The following is a 12157-nucleotide window of genomic DNA, read 5'->3' on the forward strand; positions in this document are numbered from 1 at the left end:
CATGTGCACTTTAAGCTTCTGGAGCAGGCAGTACTATATATCGGGATTAAGCCCATACGTCACAATCCCACTCGTTACTGGAAAACTTGTCATAGGGAAACTGGTCACACCAGCCGTCTGGTTTGAGGCCATCTCGAGATGGGAGGGTGCCTTTTTGTTGATTTGATTTGCCCATATCACAAATGTTGATACTGGGAGCACTAATACACAGATCGCCAAATTTCTTGATGTGGGCTGCCTTGACAATGTCTTTTTCTGTTTTTGTGTTAGCATGCTTTAAATATGGTGGCTAAAAAAAGGGCAAGCAAAGGCTTCAGGTGATTTCATATTTACACAAGCTATCGCTCAACATAAAGATGGCAAAAAGATTTGACGTCCGAGTTTTTTTTTTTTTTTTTTTTTTGGTGGCTTGTAAACTAGTTCAAATATGCCCCTCTTAACTAAGCAAAAGCATGATTCATGCGCCAAGAAGCATGCGCACCGTTACACAGAGTGCACAACGTGGGTAGCACACAGGATTCTGCTGAGTTGTGACCGGTGTATATCGGTCGATTAAAGCGATATTTCAATGTCAGAGCACGTGAACATGAACTGAAAGTTATAAACAAATCTGGGGGGGTCATTTAGTGGATCATTGCAGCAGATGTGGGTGCACCCCCTACTTAAATAAGGTCACCATTCTAAAGTGCGTTAAAACAAAAACAGAAATTGTCGAGGTAGCCCACATCCAAGAAATTCGGCGATCTGTGTGTCAGTGCTCCCAGTATTAACATTAGTGATAAAGACCTGCAGTTCTTGGAAGATCATCTCTGGACGTCTTTTTGTTCTTTTTGCTCATGATTTAACCATGTGTTGGTATATATAAAAGCTGACTGATGATTCTGGTAATAAACAGTTGGAAGGCAGTGCCTGTCCACATCATTTTTGTGTTCCTTGCTGTCCTGTCTGTTCATGACATCATGCTGCGAGATATGCCATGCACAAATAATTCTGCAGAACCCTGGCAATGCGGCTTTCAGGTCTGTTATGAATTCTACCTCCAATATCTTCACTTGTTTATATGTTGGTTTATTATTTGAGTCTGCTTATTAAAAAAATCTAAGCTAATTTAAATTGTTACTGTTGTATTGCAGTCTAAAGTTGAGTGCTCCTTCCTGAATCACTGGGTATTCTTGAGGTGCCTGAAGGATGAGCAAGAACTACAAGAACTTAGATGGCACAATCAAATGTCAGACAGCACACTCCCTGCCTTGCATGCAAATACCAAGATGTTAATGACCGCATTACAAGGAACCTGGTTCAACATGTCAGTGGAACAGCAGTCAATACACTTGGCAAGATTGATCAGAACATCTGCTTTTTAGCTTATTTATCAAGCATGTTGAATAAACAGTATTTTTCATTGTATAAAAGCTGTTCAATGTGCCATTTATAATGTCGGCGTGTCTTGCGCATTTTCGCTGCTAAAATTGCCTGCAACCTGTGTGCAGGTATATTATATTTTCCTCACTTCAAGCATCTCAAACTCTGATGAGCAATCACTTAAATGAGGCCTTCCATATTACTTTTCTTGTTATAAAGCTGATGAGTGGTAGGCAAAACAAATTGCTTGTCACATCGTAAACCCAGATCTTAACTTGTGTTTTGTCAAACGATATGTCATACGAGAAATCCTCGTACAACATGCCCGATAAAAAGTTGGCCTTCCCGACAAGTTTACCTACGATGAGTTTGCCTAAGATGAGTGACCTTGACAAGTGGGGCTAGGCCCCTATATATCATAACTGTGCTCTCATGGCTCACAGACTTGGTCTGCATTTGCCTTGTTTCACGAACTTAACTTACACAACAGAGAAAACATTATGTTGTGTAAACAATAATAAAGTTTTCCCACACCATGCTTATGATGCACAATGGGCAACAAGAAAACATCACAAAATGGGCCCTATTCATAACTTTTCGGTGCTACATGAACCATGTGGCAATGCTTCCTTTATCCACCTGGCCAACAAGCCCCTCCTTAGTTTTAACCCTTACATTAAACGATGCACTTATTTACTTAAATAGCTGTTTAACCATAGTATCTTAACTTTGTGCTTATAAGCCATGTTTGCCCTTCTTTAATTACTGTCTATGCTCCGCAGCAACTCCCAAAAAGCAGTAAGAAAAGAGTATATTGAGAACAAAAGGTGCCTCCACATGTTTCTAAAGGATTTGATTGTATGATAATTTTGCATTCTACATAGAATAAAAGGAAAACACTCAGCATTTTATGTCCGTGATGGCATACAGGTTCTAACCAATAAGCATGTAAGTCATCTTCAGTGCAAAGACAGGCACAATCTCCCATCCCCTAATGCAAGATATCCCTTGTGCTTGAATGTTTGTGGCCAAAAGCCTGGAATGAGCAGCATGTTTTGTTCTATTAAATAATGTTGAAACGAAGCTTCTGCAATGTGAATGCAGCATGTCAGCAATCGAATAAACAAACTAATCAGCTATTTTTAAACAACCAAGCAAATGTGCCCTTTTTCAGCTTCACTAGCATATACTGAGACAAAGTAAAAACAAAATAAAAATACTTCAAATTTATAGTTCCTCCTTAAATAAGAAATAAAAACTACCCCATTAGACAACACTTAAAGTTATCTGAATCACAGTAAATAGTTTTCCATCCCAAGAAATGAACCAAATGCACCTCAAAATATTAAATATTAAAATGATTTAAGTTCCCTGATAAAAAATAGTAGCAAGCTGTCAGTGTAAAAAGAAGTTTTGAAACGGTGTACTAACATGGAGTGCCAAGATCATTGTAATTAAATATTCCACCAACTCAAACAGCCACTACAGCAGGCAACACCAGCTTGGAAATTCAACAAAATGACTGCCCTCATTCACTGTCTGCCGACACCTCAATAGGTATGCTTCAGTGAGCCCTGTCAACTCATGCCTGTACTCAAGATCAATGCTTGTGCTTTATCTTCAGTGCTTGCATTTTCCCTGAAGATTTTGATAGGTCACATTTGATAGACTGCAACTGAAAACCTTGCTATCTGATATACAAGCCTGTAGATACTCGTCAACAATCAATATAGTAATAAACTCTGCAATTAACTACAAACACCTAAAGACAAAGCAAAGCCCCCACTTTCTTCTTCTCCAGCAATGACTGTCTGTTTAGATTTACAGAAATGAAATTAGTGAGCCAGAGCAAAAGTGACCGGCAATCAGTGCTTACTGAAGGGCTGCTTTGAGCATGGTGCATGTAATGAAAACCTCATATGGAGGAGAAAGTTTTTACAGACAGAAATGTAATCTGTCTTATCGTTAATATCCAAACAATCAGTTAGGTGGGATATTCTTGGTTTATGACCTCTTACAGGCATCATTATTCCTGTTCAGGTAAGTAACAGAGCACTAGTGGTAGAGCTGTGCCCAAGACCTGGCCAAGCACTGTACATCAGTAAAAATGATCACTGTTGCAACTAATGGCTGACCTAATGCTGACCTAATGAACCACTCTGGAAGGTGCATGTTCATGATCGCAAGAACGAAGGATCACATAATTTTTACTCAAATAAAATTTTGTCAAGGCAGTTGTGCATGGAGTGACATGGCCTGTGTAAACACAGCCTAAACCATGGGGTACTCTGCATTGCAAGTTGTGAGCCAATAGCCAACAGCCTATGCAGTAGCAGAAACCAACAGTGACACTGAAGATGGAGGACTTCTTCAAGTTAACGAGCGCCAAGATGGTGAATGCTAATTATAGTGGAAGTGTGGTGTCAGGATGTGTACAAGGGCAGCAGATGGGCTTCGGTATTAAACAGGTATCTGGTCGGAGAATACCGCTCCAGAACGTCCTCTTCACTAAAGAGCAGGAAGAGGTATTTCAGCGTTTCTGCCAGGAAGAAACTTTCCATCATATCTCGTGGGCCAGTTTGCTTCGTGTTCAGCACACTCCCGATAGTTGTGTACCCACCACCAGGCACCTGCACAACCCAAGAAAGACATGTCACAAGGTTTCTGGGCCCCACCAAACTAAGCTTGTTTTGTCAGCAGTAAATCCTTATCACAATATTTTAAACCACTGGCATCTCACTGACGCCAACTGTCGAAAAGGAATACCGTATTTTCCGGTGTATAACTCGCACCCCCCTCAGTACGACAATTCTTCCGAGAAAAAAAAAAAAGAGTGCATATAAGTCGCATCGGTGTATAAGACACACTTGTTCATTCGTTCAGTGACTTTAAAAGAATACAGTGACGTTTCACTTCGTGAACGCAGGTCACGCACAAGCAATGATATGGACAATCCAGGCGCATTTCTGCCGTCGTGGTCGCCGCAATGTACTGTATAAAGTCCAAGGGCAATAACATTGTCCACGCGTGCCGCATATGCTGTATGTGCAAGTGAAAGCATGCGACGGTGAGCCGAATTGCAGAAGGGGGGAAAGCAAGAAGGCAGCGCGGGAGGGAGGGGGCCTTGTGCTTTGGTAGCAACTGCGTAGTTTGCGCAGTGGTACACCGTATTTGTGCCGTATCTTGAAAGCGACCTGCAGAGTCGGTCGAATCGTGACCTGCCGCCACTTGTGTTGCTACTACATCCTTCTCGCACTGCACTCGGCAACTCAATCATGACAAGAATCCGGTACCCCCATGGCGCGCACACAACCTGTAGCAACCGCCAGAGGAGGTCAACCCCGCGTGTTTTGGGAGGCCATAGCATCCAATCCGATTTTGACAGCCGTTTTTTCAAAAAAACCCTTTACTGCCAGCATCTGCCTTGGCGGAGCTCAGGGAACAGTGAATGAGTTGAACGCACATCATCTCCCATCGAAAATGCCTATTTTTGGCCTGCCCTACGAAGATTTTCAAGCAATAACGGTAGCTCACAATGTCTAATTACAGTATTTACCCGATTATAATGTGCGCCTTTTGTTTTCCAAGGAAATTGAGATGAAGATTGCCTGCGTGGTGCAATCGGATACAAAACCGAAACCACCTTCGCAGCGTTCGTACGCTTTACCGCATAACACAACCGCATAGTGGCGAAGCTAACTTCAAGAACCATGCGGTGAAGCTGACTTTAGGAAACCGACCGCCATTCTAAAAAATCAGGCAGTGTTGTATAAGTGCTGCTTGCTAGACAAGTTAGTTCATACTGCAACTTGAGAAAACCAGCGACAAAAATTGATTCACAAACACTACTGAAAGAAGAGACACCACAACGCTAGACTTGCACTGACATATATTTGAAAAGATGTATCAAACCTCGAACACCACACCGCCAACGCATGCACAATGCTCTTAGTAACATACAAAATTCTTTAAATTGATGAACATACCATTTCGCCGAATCTATTTCTACTTCCTTATGTTTAAAGCTCAGCCCTTTAGGAATGCTATCTCTTTATCGCTCAGAGAGATACAGATACAGAAAAGCTGTTGCCAGGTCATCCAGGAGAGCCTCGACCATCAAGTTCAGAGGGTACCTGCAGCAGGTTTTCCTACACAAGTACCTAAGGCGGTAGCTGAGAGCCTACGTGTAAAGCTTAAAAGACAAAACAAAGGTGACCTAAAATCCAACAAAAACAAAGAAAAAAGAAAAGTTCATGTGATGCCTTACATTCATAAAGAATGTTGCACAATAGCAAGAAAGTTGCTGGTTGGCATGATGTACAATTAGTGTTTTCCACTCCATGTAAGCTGTCAGGACTGTGCATGCGCATTGAAAATGCTGGAAAGAAGAAAGAGGCCTGCAAAACCAAGCATGTGAACAAATATGCATGTGCATGTGTGCAATGCATGTTACCTACAAAATCCTGTTGAAGTGTGGTAAGGTCTGTACCGTGAAGTCAAAAAACGCTTTATGCAATGCCAAAATGCTCACTCACTTCGATCCCTCACTGCCGCTGCGCTTGGAGTGCGATGCGTCACCGAACGGAATTGGAGCGGTACTGTCCCATCGCATTGGCAATGTTGACAAGCCTATAGGTTTTTGCTCTCGAAGACTTACCAAAGCGGAAAGAAATTATTCCCAACTGGAGCATGAAGCGTTGGCCCTAGTTTTCAGGGTATCAAAGTATAGGGATTACCTACTGGGAAGAACATTCACCTTGATCACAGATTACAAGCCGCTGGTGGGTCTATTTCGCGCAGATCGCCCCACGCCCATCATGGCTGCCGCAATAATTCAACGTTGGTCCTTGCTGCTGGGAGCATGCCAGTACAAGATAGAGGACACATCAGAGGAGCTACCCGAGTACGTGCACTCGCTGCAGCAGCTGGATGACACGCCTCTTTCGTCACAAGCAATGAGACAGTTGACCGAGAAAGAACAAGTACTTAGAAATGTCAAGTCCTACGTGCTTCATGGTTGACCAAAGGAGCGCAAAGCACCCGATCTGCAGTTGGAATCATACTTCGCATGGAAGAGTGAGCTAACCGTTTACGAAGGTCTCATTTACTGGGGCCACAGAGTCGTGATTCCCGAGGCTGCTCGTGGTGACATGCTGCAATTCCTGCACGAGACGCACCAGGGAATGTCTGCAATGAAGGCATTGGCCCGTACGGTCGTGTGGTGGCCTGGCATCAACGGAGCTATCGAACAAATCAGTAGGAACTGTATTACAAGCATACAAGCAAGCTCAATGCCACCGGCGAAAATACCAGTAAGCTGGCCACTAATGCATGAAAATTCGTCAAGTGTACATTTGGATTATGCCGGTCCAGTGAATAGCACCATGATCCTAGTGGCCATAGATTCACATTCGAAATGGATCGAAGCAATTCCAGTGCATCATGCCACAGCACAATCGACAGTTACATTCTTGCGTGAAATCTTCAGCAGGCCGAGCATACCAAGAACCATTGTGACAGACAATGTAACTCAGTTCATGTCAGAGACTTTCACGAAGTTTCTGACAGGAAATAACCTAAAGCACTTTCGTACGGAACCATATCACCCCCAATTGAAGGGGTTTGCTGAACGCGCCGTGCAGACACTGAAAGATGGCCTCAAGAAGGTTCAGTCAGGTGACTTGTCTGAGCAATTGGCTAAACTGCTCTTCAGCTACTGTAGAACGCCCCTGGACGATGGACGATCACCGTCTCAATTACTTTTGGGATACGAGATCCATTCTCGGTTGGACATGTGTCTTCCACCGCCCGTAACCTTTCCTATCTGTCCACAGGCAGATCAAGGAAGCAAGCTGAACCCGGGCACTCCTGTTTGGGCTCGCAACTTCGGAGAGGGAGAAAAGTGGCTGCCAGCCACAGTGAAAGAAACAAGAGGATTCCGAATGATCACCGTTGAAACGGCGGAAGGTGAGCTTCAGCGTCACATGGATCAAGGCCGTCCTCGATACAGTCCTGTGCCGGCACAACCTTCGCAAGATCAACCAGCTGGTGTGTCGACGCTACCAGAAGAGGCTGAACCAGCTGTGCTTCGTAGATCGACCCATACAAGAAAATCCGTACAGCAGTACTCACTTTAAGGAGGGAAGAGTGCTGCAAAGTGAAAACGACAACGAAGACAGAAAAACCACGTTCGTCGTGGAGAGAGACTGACGTCATCATACGCGCCGGAGCGGCTTCAGAACGTCTGGACAAAAGGGCTGTCACTGAATAAACGGGCGCAGTGTTCCTGTTCTTGTGTGAGCGTTATTATGCTCCTGGCCGTCCGGCCGGATGCCGTTCCCACCTGATAGCAGTCATAACAGTTGAGTTATAACATATATATATAGTTATAACACATTATATAGCAAAAATTACACTTACATCGAACAATATATAATAGCAGAGACTCCCGATATATCGAACGACAAGCAGCACGAAAGTGCTCCCAAAAGTTGGCTTTATCTCGCGGCGGCGCAGCTCCATCTAACCGCTCTTCCCCACCGTGACCGCGCTGTGTCAGGAGAGCCATCGACATCCCCCGATCCCCCTGCAAAGAAAATTATCCTGGCTCGCCCGCAGCACTTGTTCAGACAGCCAATCAGAGGCTCCTGTGCCCTCGTTGTGCAAGATGGCCCAAGTGTGAGTTGTCTCGCTGTTTTTCAGGTTCATTGTATTTGCGCCTTGTGGGCCTTCTCCCGCAATGTTGCCGTGATGAAGCGGCATAATTTACCTTTCGTCATGAAGCTTGAAATTGTAAATCGGGTCGAACGCAGTGAGACGTTGGATGTCTCCACAGCATGCAAGACTGCGAGGAACACTCTCAGCACGATCTTGAAGAATAAGGGGGAGATTAGGGCTAAAGCGGACAAACTCGCGACTCGGTGCCTGTGGCGTGCGACGCGTACGCACGGCTGTGTACAAGTGGTTCATCCGAAATTGCTTCACACGCACCTGCTTCCGCGTGCCCGGTGATGACTATAAATTCTGATGAGTGCGATGAAGCCGTTGCCGGTGCTGCCAAAGTTTGGAGCGAGCTGTCAGAATTTCCAGAAGCCATTGACGAGTCAACAATCGACGAGTTTGTGAGTACACATGACAGTGTCGTGACCACGGGAGAGCCCGAAAACTACATTGCCAACATCGTACCGAGCACAAGTGAAAGCGGGCACAATGAGGAAAGCAACAATGACCCTTTGCCCACATCCTCTGAGGTACTGGTGCACTCGCACTAGTCCGGTGCTTCTGCGTGAATATGGAGGGTTGCGGCCTCAGCTGCTCTGACTCTTTAGACAATGTGGAGAAGTGCGTGCGTCGTAAGCTGCGTGTTACATCAGCCTCATGAATGCAATTGTCGTGACAAGAACAGCACCCCGCAATTAAAAAGGCGCCCGCGACCTTTGCAGTGCTACCGCCCGCGTGCATGGAGAACATGCAACGCCAACGAGAAATCTGCCATGCGAATGTTTGCCCCAGATGAGAGGGCTGGCTGAAAAGCTGGTTCGCAGCTTCAGTAAGTTTGGGCCACTGTCGTCACTGCTAGGCCGCAGCTGCATCAAACGTAAATAACACTTGTCGCGCGAAGTGAATAAATACTACATGCTTTTTTTCCCCTTTCATCGACTCTCTCCGAGTTCCATTTTTGACAGGTAAGTGGGTGATCTCATGCTATTTCGGTTAAGCAGTACTACTGTTTAGTATGTACTTTTTCCGAGCTCTGGCCAACTACAGTTTAACGAGGTTTCCCTGTATATGTCAGTTGCTAGTCCAGCCTTGTGGTACCTCTTCATTCCATCACGTCTGCATCTCAATCTTTTTTGCTGGTTTTCAAGACTGGGCACGTGTTAGATCTATACTTTGTTTAGCTTTAATGTCATTTCTACGTTAGTTTTATACTTTCGACACATAGAAAGTGGGCAGGGGGGGGGGGGGGGCAGGTAGGTATTAGACTTGGGCAAATACTGTCAAATGTATGAGCAATGTGTTTTGTCGTTGTTTTTGCATCTTGTCTAATTCGGCCCACTGGATAATTCGACCAATTTCATTGGTTCCATAAGGATAGAATTAAGATAAGTCGACTGTATCTGATATTGTCCTGCAAATTGTCTCGCCAATGTTAAGAATCTTGGTGTTATGAAACTGGAGGCCATGACTTTGTGCTATGTCTCCGAGGAGGCCTGCAGTTTGTGGACACAGAGTGAAGTGACTGCTCAGGGTGTCTACTAAGTTGACATTTTCAAATTCCGCGAGTTTTCCAGGTTTTCCCTGCACAGCTTTGCAAAATTTCCTGAATGAGCCAGAACTTTGTTTTATGTCAAGACAGGCTGACACAATGTTGCCCGATGCTGTCACTCACTAGTAAGCATGTTGAAACAAAAAATGACTTAATCCACTTTGCATAGCATGGAGTAATATCTATTTTATTCAAAAAGAAAATAGAAGGAAGGTGTTAGTAAAATGCACAGCGAATAAAATATATCCGGAAAAAAAATGGTAAAACCCATTCCAAATCAAGTCAAACATTTTGAAACACGAATGAAAAGGAGATGCATACAGAAGTAAATATTTTCGAATATTAGCTATTTCTATCAACTGATAGCAAGCTCATCAGTATGAGGCCTGAACTTTGTCACAACTAAGATTCTCTCTCAGCAGCTGGGAAGTCAACCTCAACTGTCCTGACATACTCTCAGCCTATACACAATGTGTCAGCATTGGGTTTCATTGCTTTAAAGAGTTTATTTTGGTTCGGATAAGGGACACCTGCATCTCAGCGTCAGCCAACACTGTTTTTTGAGCTCAAGCTCCTTCAAAGAGGCGGCAGCACGCTTCCTTTCCCATTAATTCCTCAGTGCATTCCTCATCCTCCTTTCGCCATGCGTTCGCCCCACGGCCTATTTCAAGTATCCTCTTGGTCAGTTGTGCAGTCAAGGTTTAATTTTTCGGACTCCCTAGGGGCTGCAAAAACGTCCGAAAGATTGGGCAGTCCGAAAAATGTGAATGCATGTCTTTACCTGCCCTTAACTCTTTCGTTACCATGCCTATTAAAATCGATCACTCGTGATCCATACTTTAGATCACCGATTTCGACATGTCGGGGCCGTTTCATATCCACTGAATGCCATTCAGCAGTTAGTACAGGCATTTAACTTTTCAAAATCAGTTTAAATTTTTGTGTTCCGGTGATGTGATTTTTGATGGACCTTTTTGCGAACTAATGCGCTTATGCTGCAGCGAAAAGAGGCGTGGCTGTCACCTTCTGCTGCGCTTGAGAAAAAATCATGCCGCTCCCGATTACACTGCACTAGCATCAAAATGTTGTAACGAAATGACTTCCAGTAAGTCAAGAATTAAATTATATTGCCGGCTTTGCTGTCCAACAGTGCTGAGCGGTGATAATTAACCATAAATGACGCCAGCTGTTCACTAGTGAGCTTTAGTTTGAAGTCCGGGTCGTTTTATTCCGCCAAAGTGCATTTCTGAAGGTCCAACACATGTCCAGCATGTGGACCTGGCATTTTCAACCAGTTTCCAAGAGTATCGGTTTTGCTTCTCTCGTAAAATTTGGGCAAGGGGCGCTGCCAGTGTCACTGCGCAGTTATCGAAAGTCACTCCCATGGCATTGTCTGGCGAGAAAAGCGTCGTGCTCAAAACTATGCTGCACCCTCACTTCAATTTAGTAATGAGGAGTCGAGTTATGAATCTGAATATGACAGCAAAGCAGATTCCAGCTTTGACGGTGATGATGTTTTGAGTCACCATGGGACATCCACAGCTGTTCACCTGCAAGTTTCCATTACGGCCTTAAGCGGTCTCTTTCTTTGTGCACACTTATATGCCGACATTTTTTGTACGACCTGAGAGCTCTATTGATTATCTTCAGGGTGCATACTTCACTTGGTTATAGTGTCCTGCCATCGGCAGCAAAGAAACTTTCGTTCACGCCAAGAAGGCTGCCCATAGCACATCTTGGCCCAGCACTGCGGATCAGCGCAAGACAGCTTACAATGGCGTGGAATTTCTTTCTACTCTTCTTCTCTGCAGAAGTGATTAAGACAATCTGCAAAAATGCAAACAAATAGGCTTAAATGCATAATCTTGTAGTTGCTCAGCTACGCTAAGAGCAACCAGTTCTGGATGAGGTGCACAACTCTAGACGAACTGAAGTACGTTACTTGGACTTCTGATAGGACCATCCTCAGAAGATGCCGAAAAGACAGAACTGCAAAATGTGCTACGAGGACTGCAAAGATGAACAAACACCAGACATTTTGTGGGAAAAGTGTGGAGTGCACCTATGCTTCACAGAATCTAGGAACTGCTTCACTGCATGGCATGAGCGATGAACTTGCCTTAGTTTCATTGTTGTATCCGAAGAATGGCAATGTACTGAGCATTTATTCTTGCAGACACTATTCCTGGGTATTTATCTTTGAAATGTATATTTGTAATTTCCTTTGATATTAATGTTTTTGCAGATATGTTTCTTTATTGTTTTTATCAACTGGCAGCAAAAATGGCAATTTCTAGAATTTTTGTTTTACCTAAAAGAATTTTTTTGTTTGGCAACATATGGTTTTGGAAAGAAAATTTCTTTATGCACAATGCTGCAATGTATGCAGGAATATTATTTTCTCCATTTTCTCCAGTAACGAAAGAGTTACGGACTTAAATTGCCACAGGAATGTCCGAAAAAGCTCTTAAGACCTGCCAGTACACTTATTCGGCATATCGGTGCTCGTACTGTGACAGGAGACGG

The 12157-nt window shown here is 44.1% G+C and overlaps 1 protein-coding gene across 2 annotated transcripts in view; it reads right to left on the bottom strand.

Moving 5' to 3' along the window:
* Window positions 1-2248: 2248 nt before the first annotated feature.
* The window catches only part of alpha-Man-Ib (alpha-Mannosidase class I b), a 63160-nt gene continuing 53251 nt past the window's right edge, over window positions 2249-12157 (bottom strand). For both annotated transcript variants that reach the window (XM_050193718.3, XM_050193717.3), the window contains exon 10: window positions 2249-3992. In XM_050193718.3, the coding sequence (XP_050049675.1) occupies window positions 3786-3992 (207 nt within the window). In that variant the 3' untranslated portion in view covers window positions 2249-3785. The remainder of the gene's footprint in view (window positions 3993-12157) is intronic.

The sequence above is a fragment of the Dermacentor andersoni genome, chromosome 1 (assembly GCF_023375885.2).
Source record: "Dermacentor andersoni chromosome 1, qqDerAnde1_hic_scaffold, whole genome shotgun sequence".
Taxonomy (NCBI): Eukaryota; Metazoa; Arthropoda; class Arachnida; order Ixodida; family Ixodidae; genus Dermacentor; species Dermacentor andersoni.